Consider the following 17,248-nt stretch of genomic DNA (forward strand, 5'->3'; position numbering starts at 1 on the left):
ATTAATTACATGTTGTTGGGCAAATCACTTAAGCTTCCTGTCCCTCAACTTCCTCACCTTTATAGGGGGGTGACAATAACTTCCTCACAGTGTGGCTGTGATGACTAAGTTGGGGTAAGAGGTGCATGCCAGGGACTCAGTGTCAGCTCATGTCAGCCTCAGCATCAGCCTGGAAAGCTCATACTTGTGCTGAGGGTGCAAATGAACAGTCATTTGAACCATTAGAGCATCTTTTCAATGATGTCATAAGACAATCAGGATCTTGGGTAATGGTGATGGTAGGGTTTTAGCAACCCCCTTCAGATGGAAAACTGAAATAAATGGAACTAGATAAGAGTTTATTTCCACCACAGACCAGAGTGAATTAAGACATTTGCTCAGCTTGTCATGTAGCTTTTGCTGAACCATGGGGTTCAAGTCAGAACATGGCCTCCTCCAGTAGGCCCTCAGCCCTCATAGGTTTACTCTAGGAGGGTCTAAGGGATCAGAACTAGACCAGAAAACCCCTAATGCCAAGAATCCCATGGGAAAGAATCATAAATCCTGCACATCATGACATAATTGTTCTTCCATCATAGAGTGACAACATGATATAGTAGATAAGAACAGGAGCTTAGGAGATCCAAGACCCATGGCTACCAAGTGAAATTGTCCCACAGAGCACCACACAAGGCCCCGCTGATAGGGAGGGGCCAAACTATGGCCTGTGTAGGTGTGTGTAGGTCCCTTTCTTTCTTTTTCTTATTTTCTTTTTCTTTCTCCTTCTTCTTTCTCCCTCTTTCTTCCTCTCTCTTTCTTTCTTTTTCTTTTTTCCCCTTTCTTTCTTTCTTTCTTTCTTTTTTTCCCTTCCTTCCTTCTTTCTTTTTTTCTTTCTTTTTTTCCTTTTCTTTCTCCCTTCTTTATTTTTTTTAATTTCTTTCCTTCCTTCTTTTATTTTCTTCTTTTTTTCCAAAAGAGATAACTTTATTTCTGTCTAAAATACTGCACTGAGAACCTTAGTAGCAACTTCCTTTGTGAGAAAAAGGTAGACTAACAGAGAGATGAATTGCTTCTTACAACCCAGTTTGATGGATAAACACAGTGACAGGCCCCCAAATTTATCTTTCTGTGAGTCTTCCCGAAAGAAAAGGCCTTTTTCCTTATAGACACTTCCTGAACATGGGATGACAACATGGCAAAATCCCCACCATCTGGGTGATATTTGTTATTGTCATAGCTATTTTATATAAGAGCCAAGATGCAGGTGTTAACACCCAAACATGGCATAATAGTACCACTCCAGGCTCAGAGTCATTTTCTTCCTGAATCTCTCTTTCTTGATCGCTGGATTCATTGGCAAAAGGCATGTGCCGTGGGGCTTAATACAGTTTAGGCTGGATGCCGTTTTCCTGATTTGTCTGTTCCTTTTCTAGGGATATCCTAATTTATACTTAAGGACTTCTTCAAGTGCTTGTAACCAGTGTTCTATGAATGAAGGGCTGGACTTGATTTCCTAGTAAAGCAGGAGAAACGTTCTATTTTAATATAGTTCTTTCTTTGATATTATTAATTGACTGTCTGCTTCTTGGTTTTTATTTTTTTGGAGGGAGGTTGGGGAGGAAGTGGTGGGAGGGAGCCCGATTTGGCTTAATGAAGTTTGAAGTACTATATTTCAAATGAAGCTGCAGCTTTGAACAAGTGTGTCTTGAATGTTAGAGGAATGTGGTAGAGCTATGAATGGGCCTGGCCTGGTGGAGCCACAGTTGCTCACTGACAAGTGGTGGGGCTAAGGACTTATCTTTAGTTCTATTTTAGTCACAGAGCTGTGCTCCTTACATGGTCATCATTGCTTTAGGTTTTCCTTGTCGTGGACATGGCAGATGCCTGAGCTAGTACTGATGCTTCAGGGTGAGGACATGGAATTTATGTCTTAGTAGTGTAGATGACACTTTGAAACTTGCTGGGAACGGATGTATGATATAGCCTTCAGACTCTTTGAAACATCTCCAAATTTACTTGAAGTCATAGAATCTTTGAACTGTAGAGTCAGGAAGGATCTCAGCAATTATCCAATCTCATTCCTCATTGTACAGACAAGGAAAAAAAGATTGTCCTGAGGTGGATTTTTTATTTTTTATTTTTTTTTGAACACTAAGCGAAGCAGAGACTTGGAGTATCCACTTAAATACCTATTGCTTTGGAATGGAACTAAATAGAAGCTTTTAAATGAGGGCTAGGTGGTTCTAGATGCAAACCACATTTTATTCATTTATTCAGCGAAGCATTCAAACCATATTGCTCAAGTGCTGGAGAAATAAACTTCTCAGGAAGTTTTTATTCTAGTAGTAGAGTTAGTCACTAAAACAAATGAATAACATGATCATTGCAGAGAGTAATAAGTGCCCAGGAGAACAGTAAGCCAATCAAGATCTAGCCATTAAAAATGGCATACGATGGTATTTTGCTTGGTAGGCTATCTGCTCCTTTAGTATAGCATCACCTATTGCTCATATTTTTTTCTTATGAAACTCCTCTGTTCAGTTTCATGTCTTGTTTTATCTTTTTTTTTGGAGCGGTTTTCGCTATAGGGCGTGTGTGCTCTCCAGACAGACAGAGACAGAGAGACAGAAAGCGAGAAATCACCCCCCAGGGGAGATGGCCATGCCGCAATCCCTTCTCCTCCATTCTCCTCTCGGGATCTTGGGCATGCACGCACACGTGCCCGGCATGCATTTTAAGCCACCAGGTCCAGGACGCGAACCGCGGTCAACTACATGGGAGTCCAGCGACATAGCCATTACGCTAACTGCTGGTCCCTTCATAGCTTGTTTTATCTTATGCTACTAAAACTTAAATGTGGCTAAAATTGGAGTCTGTCGATTTTAACATTTCTGTGAAGGATACAGAAAAACTGACTTTAGATCAACATCAAAAATTACCTTCTCGGGAACCAGCAGTTAGTGTAATGGCTATGTCGCTGGACTCCCATGTAGTCGACCACAGTTCAAGTCCTGGACCTGGTGACTTAAACTCACGCCAGGTGCATGTGTGTGCGTGCCCGAGATCCTGAGAGGAGAATGGAGGAGAAAGGATTGCAGCATGGCCACTCCCCCACCCCCCGGGGGAGATTTCTCGCTTTCTGTCTCGGTTTCTCTCTGTCTTTCTGGTGAGTGCACGCGTGCCCTATAGCAAAAACCTCTCTCTCTCTCACACACACACACACACACACACAAAAAAAAAGAGAAAAAGAAAAAAATTACCTTCTCAATTCTAAGGAAACCAAATGTCTATTTATTTTTTTATCTAGAAATGTTGGCATTAGTTAGAAATGAATATTCTACTTGTCATCACCTTACTATTTCAATATGTTTCAGGATAGTGTTCGCTTTATAAAGTTACCCTTTTTGGTATGTATTGCATCTAGGTTTTCCCTAGAAATGAGTTGAGTTTATTTTTGTGTAAGTATTGTAGACAGGCCAGTCCTGTAGCCTAGTGTTTAGGGGAGCCAGATCTCACACAGCTGACTAATTTGAATCCCTGCTCAGGCAGCTTGAAAAACATGCTGGGCACGTGTGCATGTGTGCCCCAAATCCTGACAATAGACAAAAGATTGTGACATGATCGCGCCTCATTGGGGAGGTGCTCCCCACTTCCCCATCTCTTTGTCTCTCTCTGGTGAGTGCACATGCCCTCTGACAACTCCAAAAAAAAAAAAAAAGTATTGTGGACAATTTTAATTTGGTTCTACTAAGAAGCCAATAAATGTAACTGTCCCAGCACACCTGGGAGGAGGGCCATGCTGCAGCTGGAGCCTTGGCATCAGCACGTGCTGTGCTTGGAGACTGACACCGACTGCTCTTACCATGGAGGTTACTTCACTTGCTAAACACATTCGAGCAGGTGGACATGCACACGCACACACTGAAGACATAGGAACCACAGATATCAAAAGGAATACTTTTCAAAATAAATCTGAACATCCAAAAATAAATATATCTTGATTTAATTACTATTCAGAGAAGTGGCAGAGGGAGTGTAGGTATACTGCCTGGAATTGGGCTTAAAAATGCAAAGCATTTACTCAAATTAATGAAAAAGTGTGCTAAAAGCAAGGAGAAATCTTTGAGGAGGGGAAATTTTTGTGGAGAGATAAACACCGCTGCTATCAAGCTCTTGCAGGTAACAGTCATCCTTTAAAGTGTGCTGTCTGCAGACACGTTGATAATGCAGGAGTCCACATTTTTTCCCATTTCACTTTTCAGGTTACTAGAAGTCACTACTGAAAGTGTGGCAGGTTCACGTTTACAAAGGCACAGCAGGTACTGAAATCCGGAGTAATCTCTATCAGTAGCGAGATGGCCTCTGGGACAATTTTTTCCAAAGCACCTATTCATTCCCTAATTAGCTTGGAGGGCAAGCTGATAACCTGAGGTGTAACTTTTGCTGACTTTCCCAGCACTTTGATGGTCTTGTAGTCAAGGAGGATTGAAGGGCACCTAAGTTAATTTCTCATGTGTTGGTTCTACCTCAGAGAGTATGAAAAATTGTGTGAAGTCTTTCACATTTAAATCTGACACTAGGTTAATCTGAACACTTTAAAAGTTTTTAAGTCCTGATTTTATAATTCCCTCGAGGAAGGATGTATTTTTTCCGCTTCAGAAAGCCTTGTCTAATTCTTACCACATTTTGCATAGAGTTAAAGGCAAATTAAACAAGCAAGAAGTGTTTTTTCCTCTGTTTCAAAATGTTATTCTGTATTTATCATTGACGATTAATTTTACATATCCAATTTTCCTGAACACTGGAAAATTACGGCAGGTGTTTCAGTGGTATACTGCCTGGTGTGTAGTAAGGACTTAGTAAGTTTTGTTGAAGGCCTGAACTAATGAATACAATTCAGAAATAATATGAAGTTTCTTGTCTTTAAAAAGCCTATTTTCAGCAGAGTAAATTTATTAAAAGGCGTATATTCAGTTCACAAGAACTCCGTGTAATACTTTTTTAAGTTATTTAAAAGTGTGGGCACAGCTGGGGATGGTGAGAATAGCAATGGCACGAAGACCTTGACTGTAGGCCAAGCACCCAGAATAAATGGTAGAACGGCCTTGAGAAAGTGACGACTGTTGGGTGTCAGTTTCCACATGAATAAAATGGTTGTTTTGGAGCTGGTTACACAGTCATGACATACTTTTTCTATGTAAAAAGGTGTCATGACTTTTCCAACAACCCAATAATATTTCACACAGCCTCAAAATTCCACAACCAAATACGTCAAATTAAGGACTTCAGACCTAAATCTGATACACACTGATATAGTACTGTGTGTGTACCAGATCATCTAAGTTCTTCACAGAGTAGGTTGCGATGTAATAATTACAACAAAGCCTAGGTCATACAGGGGGTAGCATTCCTTATACTGTAAAGTATTAGCAAATAAGAGTTGCTATTTGAATGACAGTGATTTCATTAAAATTCAGTATTGTACGAGTTATTTAAAATCCACAATAAAAATACACGAATACTTAGAATTGAAAATAATATAGGAATGAAAGTAGGTATTTCATTTAAACCACTAAATAAGTTGATATGGCTGAAATAAATGATCTAACATTTATTTCACTTGAGAGAATACACATAACTTCACATGAGTCTCATTGCAAATAATTTGGTTTTCACAAACTTGAACACATAGTGAATAACATAGAAGAAAATTTTTATGAAATGGAGATATTCTATCAGAATCCCACCTTGATATAAAACTCAAATGTTTCAGGTGCACAATTCATTTTAGAACAACGAGCTGGAAACCATCATATAGTCACAGTAAACAACAGAACTTCTAAATATTGATGAGGCATATTTCAGGTTTGCAATGGGCATATGGTTGCATGTAAGCTTACAACAGAAGTTAATGCAGCTAAAGAAAGTCAGATCGCAAAGTTCTCAGCTAAAGGGCTGAAAATGGATGGAAATGTGGCAAGCCTGCCAATTTCCACATCTTGACAGGCTGTGTAGATTGTTGTCCTGTTACTTTGGCAACTATGGAGACTCCACATATTTTTGTACTCTGCTCCAACCTCTTCTACTCCTATTCACATTTTTACTTTTTTAGGTTTATGCCACAGGGTGTGTGTGCTCACGAGAGAAAGAAAGAGTGAGAGAGAAAGGTAAAGTGAGAAATCACCCCACAGAGAGCATGGCCACACTGCAATCCCTTCTCCTTTATTCACCTCTTGGGACTTTGGGCATGCCTGCACATTCACCCAGTATGATTTTCAAGTGATCACATCCAGGACAGGAACGATAGTCGGCCATGTGGAAGTCCAGTCCCTTAACCACTACACTATCCACTCCCCCCTTCTTTTTGCTAAGATGGGATTTTGCCATGTCACAATTTTCATGCCTCAGCCTCCTCCCAGCTGGGACTACAGGCATCCCACCACACCCAACTCTTTTTTCAGACTGGGTCTCCTTTTATTGTCCAGGCAAGCCTCAAGTTCAAGATCCTGCTTCAGCCTCTCCCAGAGCCTCTGGGATTACAAGTACACACCACCACACTCTTGTGCTTGGACCAAGAATTGAACCAGGATTTTCCATGTGGTCCTGACATGCAGAGCAGTGTCTTAGCAGTGTATGCCACTGTTGGGCCTCCTACTTACACTTTAAGACCAAACTTGGGCATCAGTTTCTTTCCGAAGCTCTCTCTTAGAGAACACTTCTATTCTCCACAAATGTTCCCCACCTGGAGAAAGTTAGATTAAGATCAGTCCCACCTCTGTGTTTCTAAACTCTGGTATAAATCTCTACCATATTTCCATTATTCAGCTACTATATTGTGTTACATTATTGACCTATAGTGTTTCTCATTCAGTGAACTCTGAGCTCATTGAGACCAAGAACTATGTTTAATTCATTTTCAGCTCCCCAGTCTTGCATAGTGCATGGCATGAATAACACACTTAAGAACTGCTTGTTAAATGAATGATTAGAGGGGCCTCAGGTGGTGTAGTGGTTAAGGCACTGGCTTCCCACGTGGTCAACTGTAGTTCAAGTCCTGTCCTGGATCTGGAGGCTTGAAAATCACACCAGGTGCATGTGTCTACATGCCCCAAATCCTGAGAGAACAGAAGAGAGGAGACTGTTGTGTGGCCCACCCCCTGGGAGGTGATTTCTCGCTTTCTATCTCTCTGTTTCTCTGTGTCTCTCCAATGAGCACACACACCCTATAATAAAAAATCTCTCTTAAGAAATAAAAAATAATGAATAGAGGAGTGGATGACATCAGTGACTGGTGTTCACTGGTTTGAATCATAAAATGGCTTCAACTATTGGATCTCCTTCATGCATTATAATTTGACTGAAAACCATAATGAGAACTGACTTTTTCAAGAGAGGCAGTAGAACAAGGGTTGTAGTTCTTGCACTTTGTGGAGTATCTTCCTAATAAAAAATTTGGCCAAAAATTCTGAGGAGGATGGAGGAGAAGGGATTACAGTGTGGCCATCCCCTGGTGGGGGGGATTTCTCACTTCCTCCCCATCTCTCTTTCTCTCTGGTGAGCACATGTGCCCTATAACAAAAATCTCTCCAAAGGGGGGGAATAGCCATAATCAACCATTGGTTTAGGTCATTCTATTTCATCTTTTTATCCTGAGAATAGTAGAGAAGTTAGGGGAAAATGAAACAACTTTTTAGAACCCTATTCAACAGATATTTACTGAGTATCTTAGTATGTATCTACTTTATGCATACTTTGGAGACTATCTCTAGTTTAGGTATTTAAGAAAACCATGTAAAGAAAGCAAAAGATGATATTCATGATGTCAATGTTTACGACAGTAAGAGAACATGTATGGTCGTGTGACAGTCACAGATGTCAGACATAAATTAGCTGGATTCTCAAGAAGTCCCTACTAAAGAGGAAAGATAGTTTGGATCCTTAAGGCTCACAACTATCTCTCAGATGGTAAGGAGGTCTGAGAAGATTGACAGACACATGTACCAAGATTATAAGACCTTGAAAAAACAAAAAGCCAGTGACTAGACCAACTAGAAAATTATGATTAAACATGGACTCATAGTGCAGAGAGCTGGATGGTACTAGAGGTGCTGCCAGCTACAGAGTCAAAAGTGCAGTCTAGATATCCCATATAGGCTTTTTCTCTAGGAACAAAGACCAGATCCTCTATTTCCCTCTCTTAGATAGTGTGGGATAAATAAAGGATTACAGCTGCGTGCCATAAATGGTCACTGTTGTGGAATTTTAGAAAATGAAAAGACGGCATTCAACCATCGATATCAAGGAAGCTTTATGGAGAAGTTGTGTTCCTCCAGCGTCTCTGAGATTGCTTAGCATTTGCAACTGTGACTTGGAGAAGAACAATGCAGAAAGGGAAGAGTGTGAATAAAGACAGTGAATGGTTCATATTTGCTGGAATACAGGGTATGTAATGGAGAAGAGTAGGTATTATAAAATCTGGAACCAGATCACAGAGGGTCTTGAAAGCCATTGATGAAGTATAAATGTTATTCTATGTGTAATGTGGAATCATAAAAGAAGCACAAATAGAAGCTCACACTGAGAAAATTAAGTTGGCTACAGCATATGGGTTGGCTTGGAAGGAGAAATTTCAGAAGCAGAACCCTTGGTAAGATACATGGGAGTATTGAAACTAGGACAAGGTCAGTATAGGGGGAGCAGAGAGAGACTGAAGAATAAAACCCAAAAGGTACCATGTTTTACACACACACACACACACACACACACACACACACACACTCTAAAACAAAATATAATCTGTAACTTACATTAGAGGACTTCACAAAGTGTGTAGAGGGGTGGCTACATGGCCAGATAGAAACCAGATCCCACATGGCCAACTATGTGGTTTGAGTTCCAAATCCAGCAGCTTGGAAAACGTGCTTTGGGTGTGTGCCCAAAATCCCAAAAGGAGGGAGAAATGGAGGAGAAGGGATCACAGCATGACCATTCCCCATGGACGGTGCTTTCTCCTCTTCCCCTCTCTTTGTTTCTCTGTCTCTCTCTGGGAGTGCACAACCATCCAAAAAAAAAAAATTTGTGGAAAAATGACATTAAAGTGAAATTTTACTGTGTTGCAAAAAAAAAAAAAAAATCCATGCATAGTTTTCCCTAACATTCATTTTTCCATTAACCTTTTGAAGATCTCCTTGCATAACCAAAACACAAAACAAAACCTGCCCTAATTTCTTTATTTCATAAAGAGCAGATGATTGAACAAATTATGGATTCAGTTAGCCAATTTGGTTGATTTTTGGATTGCCTAAATACCAAACTCAATAAAAATGAAATTTTTAGGACCAGCAGTTAGCGTAATGGCTATGTCCCTGGACTCTCATGTAGTCGACTGCAGTTCGAGTTCTGGACCCAGTGGCTTAATCTCATGCCGGGCGTGTGTGCATGCATGCCCAAGATCCCAAGGAGAAAGGAGGAGAAGGGATTGCAGCGTGGCCATCCCCCCTGGAGGGTGATTTCTCACTTTCTATTTCTCTGCCTCTCTCTGTCGTTCTGGCAAGCACATGCACCATATAGCAAAAACCTCTCCAAAACAAATTAATTAATTAATTAAAATTAAAATGAAATTTTTGAAGCATCAACCACATTGAATCTATTCCTAAAAGGACATCTTAAGGAAAAGATTAAGATATCCTACACCAGTAAACATTCTTATCTCACAGAATGTCCAGGTGATTTCTCCAAAGGTGCTTTCTTTCAAACAGTTTCTAACATTAGCTAACCCAACTAATAGGAGTGCTGCAGAAAACAGAAACAGGAGCTGTGTGAGAAGTTCGATTACCTTTACGGCATCCTGGAGGAGAGGAAGAATGAAATGACCCAAGTTATTACCCGAACCCAAGAGGAGAAACTGGAACACGTCCGTGCTCTAATCAAAAAGTATTCTGATCATTTGGAAAATGTATCAAAGTTAGTTGAGTCAGGAATCCAATTCATGGATGAGCCAGAAATGGCAGTGTTTCTGCAGGTAAGTCTTTTTTGGCACCAAAGAATCAAACCCAAAAAGTGAGTGCTGAAAAATTAGTTGTTCCAATATTTTCATTATTTTATGTATATTGTATTTTGCCTTTTTTTTACCAACTAAAATATAAATCCCATATATGCTTATATCTTTATCTCTTCAAATAAATTAATAAACACACCACATACGCACAGCATTACTAAATATGCAGGGTTCTGATATAAAATAACAGTTATTCGTAGCATTTAAAAACTAAGCTGTGAGATTCTCAGAGTCAGCAAAGGAAACAGTTAAGTTTCAACACTATCTTTGATGAAAAAATTAAGTAGCCTAGTCTTGGTAACATGGGCTGCTAAAACACTGTGCTTCACAGGCTTGGACCACACAAGAGGCCTGGATTTGATTCCCCGTGCAATCTACAGGCCAAGTAATATGCCTAGGGAATTTGGGAAACTGAGGAAGGAGAACTGGGTACTTGATGCTGGCCAAGGCAATGTAATGAGATCCTGTCTGATAAAAAGAGCCAGGCCTGGTGGGATACACCCATAGCCCCAGCTGGGAGCCTGAGACAGAACTATAGCAACATAGCAAGACCTTGTCTTTAAAAAGAAAGAAGGAAGAAAGAGAGAAAGAAAGAGTTAATAAAACATAAAGAATTTGAGTAAGCCTATCTTTTGTTTGCTTTCACAGAATGCCAAAACCCTCTTACAAAAGTAAGTAATTTTTATTTTATGAAAAAATGTGTATTTTCATTCTTACCCAAGGCTTTCAAACTTTAAATGGTGACAGAAAAATGGCAACTTGTTTTTGTTGTAGAATCTCTGAAGCATCAAAGGCATTTCAGATGGAGAAAATAGAACATGGTTATGAGAACATGAACCAGTTCGCAGTCAACCTCAATCGAGAAGAAAAAATAATACGTGAAATTGATTTTTACAGAGGTTTGTTATTCTTTTGACCATTTGGCCAAAACTGCAAGTGTGTGAAAGCCATGGAAGAGTTGGGCAGGAAGAAAAGGGAGATTCAAAATGTCTACAGGATGGCTGTCGACAGTTTATAAAGATCATAATCCAATGTGAAACTCCATTTCACAACAGGGTCATATGGTTTGTTGACAGTGTTTGTTTAGCTTTGACTGTTTTAACACTATTATTGGGCATGACTCTGGGTAGTCAAGTACTTAATAATTGATGGTGATGATGATATTTCAACATCAGTGCTACACAGATGTTAGTCACATGATATAAAGTGTCATCAGGAGCAAGGGTAAGGATGAGATAGAAATCAAACATGGAAGACATCTGAACTACATATTGTAATATATCAGCATCTCATACTTTAGAGGTTAAGAATAGTAACAACTTAGGGACCAGGAGATAGCCTAGTAGTTATGTCGCTGGACTCCCATATGGCTGACCATGGTTCCAGTCCCGGACCTGGTGGCTTGAAACTCATGCTGAGCACATGTGTGTGCATGCCCAAGATCTCAGGAGAAGAATGGAGGAGAAGAGGTTGTGGCATGGTCATTCCCCCCCACCCCCAAGGTGGTGATTTCCTACTTTCCCTCTTACTGTCTCTTTCTCTCTCTGGCACCCTAAGGGGGGGGGGAGAATACCTTTAAAAAAATAAATGATATTTTTAAAAATTTTAAAAATAATAGTAACGACTCGTAGAATAAGTCACAACCTGGAAATAAAGTTGAGTCTATGTGACCAGATACACCCATGAACTATAAGTCACCCTTACCCATTGGCCTAAAAATCACATTCCAAGATATTTACCTTGAGGAAGTAGTTGAAAATAGGAAAATAACCTCAGAGCCAAGCGAAACTTCAATCACCTTTATTCATCCTAGTCCAGCTAGATGACAAGATCACTCTTCTGGTCCACTAATAATATAAGGTTGTACCAGCATCCACAGATGTCATTTTTTAATCAAATCTTCAGAATGAATTTTTAAAAAATTATTTAATATTGTCTGTCCTTAATGTTTCTAGTGGGTTAAGAAGAGTCATGGCATTAATGATAGCAAAAGTCAGTATATTCATTGAACAAAGGCAATAAGAAATTAAAACGAGATAAGGACTTTGCATATTTTCTGAGACAGGGAAGATAATTGCATTTCCATTTAATTTGACAGAGATGAATAAGGGACATTCCCAGCCCTCCAGGAGCTTGCAGATGTGGCAGACTATGCTAACATGTGCACAGGCTTTGTAGTGTGAGGTGGTTGATACCCAGTGGGGATGAGGACTTTGTTTTGGGAAAGAGAGCCAGGAGGAAGGTGATAGTTGGGCTCCCTTAACATTTGTCCTGGCCACACTTAAGTAGAAGCACAAGGCCCAGAATGGCACACATGGATCACTGTCAAAGGTCAATTGGAGAGGACTTTGCCTGTTCTGACCTTATCCTTGGCTATAAATACCAGCCATTAACTTCTCCCATGGCTACAGTGGTCATTATAGCAGTTTTTAAAATATCTTACCTTACCAGAAGATGAAGATGAAGAAGAGGAAGAAGAAGGAGAAAGAGAAGGAGAAGGAGAAGAAGTGGAAGAGGTAGAAAGTGTTCCAATAGCATCATCAGGTGAAGAGGAAAGTCTGGAAAAAGCCTCGGAGCCCTCTCAGCTGGCCTCAGAGCTCCAGGCTGTGCCAGGGGCACTTCTGGTTTCCTCCTCAGAGCTACCTCCAGCCCTCCCACCTGCTGCAGATGTCCCAGTGACACAGGTAACTGTTAATTAGTCCCTTCCTACAAGACACACAGGTGTGCCTCCTTGTTAAACAGCCTAAACAACGTATTCTGCCTTAACAAAAAGATAATTATGTGGCTGACATTTGTATGTGGCAGGCAAAAGATTTCAGGACAGTCACAACATCAGGGAGAAAAGACCTCTAGGTGTTTCAACAGGTTTGTTGTTATGGGTGGTTGTTAAGACTTGATTTAATCTGATTATCCTATCAATTACATTCTCAAGTCTGAGGCATTATTCGTCTGGAGAGAGAGAGAGAATGGTATGTTAATTTACAGACAGCCAATAGGGTGTTTGGGTCTGCTTTCATTGCTTAATAAATATGGATATAGGTTATAGGGTTAAAAACAATATAAGATGAGAAAGAAAGTGATTCACTTTGAATGCTCCATAGATAACAGAGGAAGCAAATAGAAAAACCACATAAGGATATGTCCCTTTTGCCTACCCTGAAAAATAACCCTATCTTTCCTTCGGTGGGCAAGGGAATGAAGCCCGGTTTCTTGTTTGTCATTTGATGAGACTGTGTGTTGACAGAATTGTTTAAAACATATCTTAGGAAATTAGCTCATCCCAAATGGGGCACTTGAGTGGTTAATCTTATGTTTCTAAAATGTCACTGTCTAATTTTTAAGCCTCATGCCAACTCCATGACACTTCAGCAACCAGGACCCAACCTATTGAATGTGTGAGAGATATAGACTCATCAGAGAGGAGCCCTGGTTTTGTACCTGCGTTCAGAGTGGACCGAAATCATCTGCTAAAATCAAACTGCAGTGGGGAAACTTAGATATGGAATTATATTCTACAATCTATCTCCATAGGAAACCAGGCTAAAATACTATTTATAGTTCCTAGAATCTTGAGATTCTGGGTATACCAGTTGTACTGAAATAGAAAGAGGTGTAGTAACTAAATAAGGGTTGGATGATTAAGTGGATCAATTTTTTATTTTTAAAAAGAGGTGTTGAGGGCCCACAAATAATGCCAATAAACATGAATTCTGATTAATTGTTTGATCCTGTCCCTATAGCTGATATTTTTAAAGCAACTTTTAATTGGAAGCCTCAGCTTCCTACCTGCTCAAGCTACCACCTCTTGAAAAACAAGCACAGAAAATAAGAGGCAGCACCTCCAAATGCCAGGCAGAGGGGCTGGTCACTAACACTCTGTCCCTAGCACTTCCGAAGGGTGGGATGAACAAAAGAAGCCATTAAACCAGGCACTGCACACACAGAACTCACTGTGTTCAAACATGGAGGGAACGAAAATCGACTGCTTTGTCTTTTTCTTCTTCTTTTTTTTTTTACTTCTGAATTTATCTGTCCTGATAAAGGGGGAGGTTGTGCCCACTGGCTCTCAGCAGACCACAGAGTCTGAAACTCCAGTCGCTGCAGCGGCAGAAACTGCGGATCCCTTGTTTTACCCTAGTTGGTATAAAGGCCAAACTCGGAAAGCCATCACCAACCCACCTTGCATCCCAGTGAGTGAAGGTCTGGGGCAAATAGTGCCTCCAGGTTCTGAGGATTCGAATGTGCAGAAGGCAGAAGTGGCAGAAACTGCAGCCAATGAGAGGGCAGCAGTGAGTGGTAAGGAAACTAGTTCACCTGCAGCTACTTCTCAGGTTAGTGTTGATGCTCTTGTGTCTGAATGCTTTCCCTGCCGGCTAGGCTCCCTCTGGAATAGGCCACAGCAAGAAACAGGGGCTTTCAAAGGGCAGACAGAAACCACGGCACTGGGAAAAAATACACAAACAACTTACCCCCAGTGCTGGTTTGTTTCTTAAGCATTCTATAAAACAAAACAAATTTGACGTCAGTCTGCGGGTGCATGGTGACCTTAAACCTAGCTTCCCAGGGGAGACGGAGAGTACAATAGAGCCTGGCCCCTTAGGCATGCCCTTGAAAGCTGCTCCATCTGCAGTGACTGGCTGGTGTCCCTGGTTCTGCTTTGTAACAGTCACTTGTCCTTGCTCAACCTTTCTTACATTCTCCTTGGTTTCCAAAAACTAATGACTTGCTTTTGCACTATTCCCAACAACCGCAAGGAGCACGTCTGAATTGGAAATAACCTCTGACTCCTGAATTCTGGGAGTGTGCTGGCTATGGCTAGACATAGTGTTGGCTTGATTAAACTCATTCTGCCTAAGCATGTGCTCCTGGGAGCAAAAATGTCACAGGTTTTCCTCCATAGGGATTTTTGTTTTTTTTAAAAAAGGAACTCTTGGTATCTTTTTTCTTCTTCTTACAGTGAAAGTTTGAAATCCACTTCTCTCTAACATTTCATTAGGTGTTTGCATGTCTTGCAGAGTCCATAGAAGAAATTCTTTACAATTTCTTCACACAGAAGAATGTTCATGGTTACTTCATACTATGAGCATGCTTAAATGATGTGTGGGGTGGAAGTGTTGCCCAGACCAGAGGTTGTTAAGGAGCACTCTAGTTCCTTGCTCCTGGGTCATCAGACAAGTTCGAACAGCAAACAACATTGTTCAAAAAATCAGAAAATGACTTATTTTTCTTGTTTAAGCAACCCTCGCTTTCATGAGAAAATAAAAGGAAATTATTTTGGGGGGAAATTTTATTTTCACAAAGCAAAAAAATGACGCAAGTAAACGTTTTGTTGAGGAAAACTTTTTAAGTGGTTTTTAAGTTTAAAAAGGGACTAAATTTTGTTCATTTCTGGAATGCATATGGGAATTCTTATATATTTGGTGGAAGTTGAGTGAGGAGAAAGCTGTTTTTCTGGAAACAGGTAATGCTCATAGGAGCACATATTGGGGCTCCAAACCAAATGAAAAGGCCATCTAGATGATGTTGGAAAAAACTGTCTGTGATAATATCAGTGAAGCCTTCTTCTTGTCTCCTCACAGGAGTTAGCAATCTGCCTAGCACTTTTGGCTTTTCTTGTTCTTCACTACATCTGGCGTCAGATTCAGTGCTTGATTTTTACTTTAAGGGGTAGGAAATATTTTCTTTTCCCTTGACTAACCTCTCATGTAGTTTTTTTTTTCCATAATGTTCCTCTTCTGTAGGCCCAGAGATGAATTATTTCCCAAGTCTTGAGGCTCAACAATCTGAAAAAGAATGGTGTTCATCACACTTGTGGTGGCCTCAAGTTCCCTACAATGCAATCGCCTCTAGGCACCTACCTGAGGAGTATTGCTCCATCATTATCTATTTCTGCATGGAAGGGAACCCTGACTCAGAACAGTGACTCAGTGGGCAATTATTCAGTAATCCAGTAGGAGTGTCCCTCCAGAATCACCTAATTTCAAAAGGTGTCCATAGTGCTATGAAGACACTCCTCTTAGAGGGGGGAGCAGCAAAGGACTCATCAGAAAAATGCAGATTTCCCTTGAATAAGTAGGAATTTTTCATCTGCTTACCCCCAGCAATGCCCAGGAGGTGGCTGATGACTCTTGTCAGGGATGCTGTTCCAAGTGGTTCCTACATGACTGAGCAGGTACACAAGGTGACCCCTCAGCTCTCTTTGAACCTCAGACTTCCACAATTGTCCTGGGAGAGGAAGTCCCTGAGAGAAAGCTGCCCCAGGTACAGCAACACCCAGGAAATTGGAGCCAGTGAGATCCAAATAAAGAAAGAGTCAGAAGATGAATGTGCACTTCCTAGTCCAAAGATTAGAACTAAGGATACTAAAGCACATTAGAGTTAAGAAACTTGGTGACAAAGCAATATTATTTCAAAATAACCAGAAGAGTGGATTTCAAATGTGCATACCACCAAGAAATGATAAATGATGGAGATAGTAGATATGTTTTCATCCTGATTTAATCAGCACGCTATGTACACATTTTGAAAAAATAGCACTGTACCCCACAATGTAATTTAGAAATTACAACAAAAATTTAAAAACAATAATTAGAATTAGAGCATATCCATAAAGTCATCCAACAGTCCCTGAGTACTATTTTTCAGTCAACCTTTTCTCATAGTCAAACCTTTGCTTGATTATTGTTATGAAGTTTGTTTTGAGACTGACATCTTACTCCTGTCATAGCCTTTTGAAGGTTATCAGTTTAATTAATAACATTTTTTAAAAATCCTAGCCCTCTCTACTTTTGTGAAAATGACTCTGTTGGGACTTATATCCAGCTCCCTGTGTCTGCAGCTCAGAAACAGTTCAGGGTCGATGATGCTGAAAGGCCTCAGCTATTTCTGGCTCACTGGTTTTTCCCTGAGTTGACACTGATTCTTCCAGAAGCTCCACTGTGCACTTTTTTTGTGCCTCACTAGCTGCCTTCTCAGCAATGCAATGAGACCTCCATGGGCTCCTGCCATGTCTGTAACTACATAGCAGAATTTACTCTAATTGTCTACTAAGCTAGAAACCTGTGCACCCTACAACGTTCTGAGTGTCCTTATAGTCTTCCCAGCTGCCTAATTCATCCCCTCAATGTTACTTGTGGTACAGAGCAGTGGGAGGAGCTATTGGCCATGGACTCACCAAGGCAAATAGGGAGAAAGCCCCATACTTTATTGGAA

General features: G+C 40.5%; 1 protein-coding gene across 2 annotated transcripts in view; it reads left to right on the forward strand.

The window, feature by feature from the left end:
• The window catches only part of TRIM55 (tripartite motif containing 55), a 51,794-nt gene that overhangs the window by 16,358 nt on the left and 18,188 nt on the right, over positions 1-17,248 (forward strand). Inside the window, exons 5-9 of one of the 2 annotated variants that reach the window (XM_006150442.1) lie at positions 9,767-10,000; positions 10,685-10,707; positions 10,811-10,935; positions 12,488-12,720; positions 14,080-14,367. In XM_006150442.1, the coding sequence (XP_006150504.1) occupies positions 9,767-10,000; positions 10,685-10,707; positions 10,811-10,935; positions 12,488-12,720; positions 14,080-14,367 (903 nt within the window). The remainder of the gene's footprint in view (positions 1-9,766; positions 10,001-10,684; positions 10,708-10,810; positions 10,936-12,487; positions 12,721-14,079; positions 14,368-17,248) is intronic. The other variant, XM_006150443.1, reaches the window with a different exon arrangement.

The sequence above is a fragment of the Tupaia chinensis genome, unplaced genomic scaffold, assembly GCF_000334495.1.
Source record: "Tupaia chinensis unplaced genomic scaffold, TupChi_1.0 Scaffold000288_2, whole genome shotgun sequence".
Taxonomy (NCBI): Eukaryota; Metazoa; Chordata; class Mammalia; order Scandentia; family Tupaiidae; genus Tupaia; species Tupaia belangeri.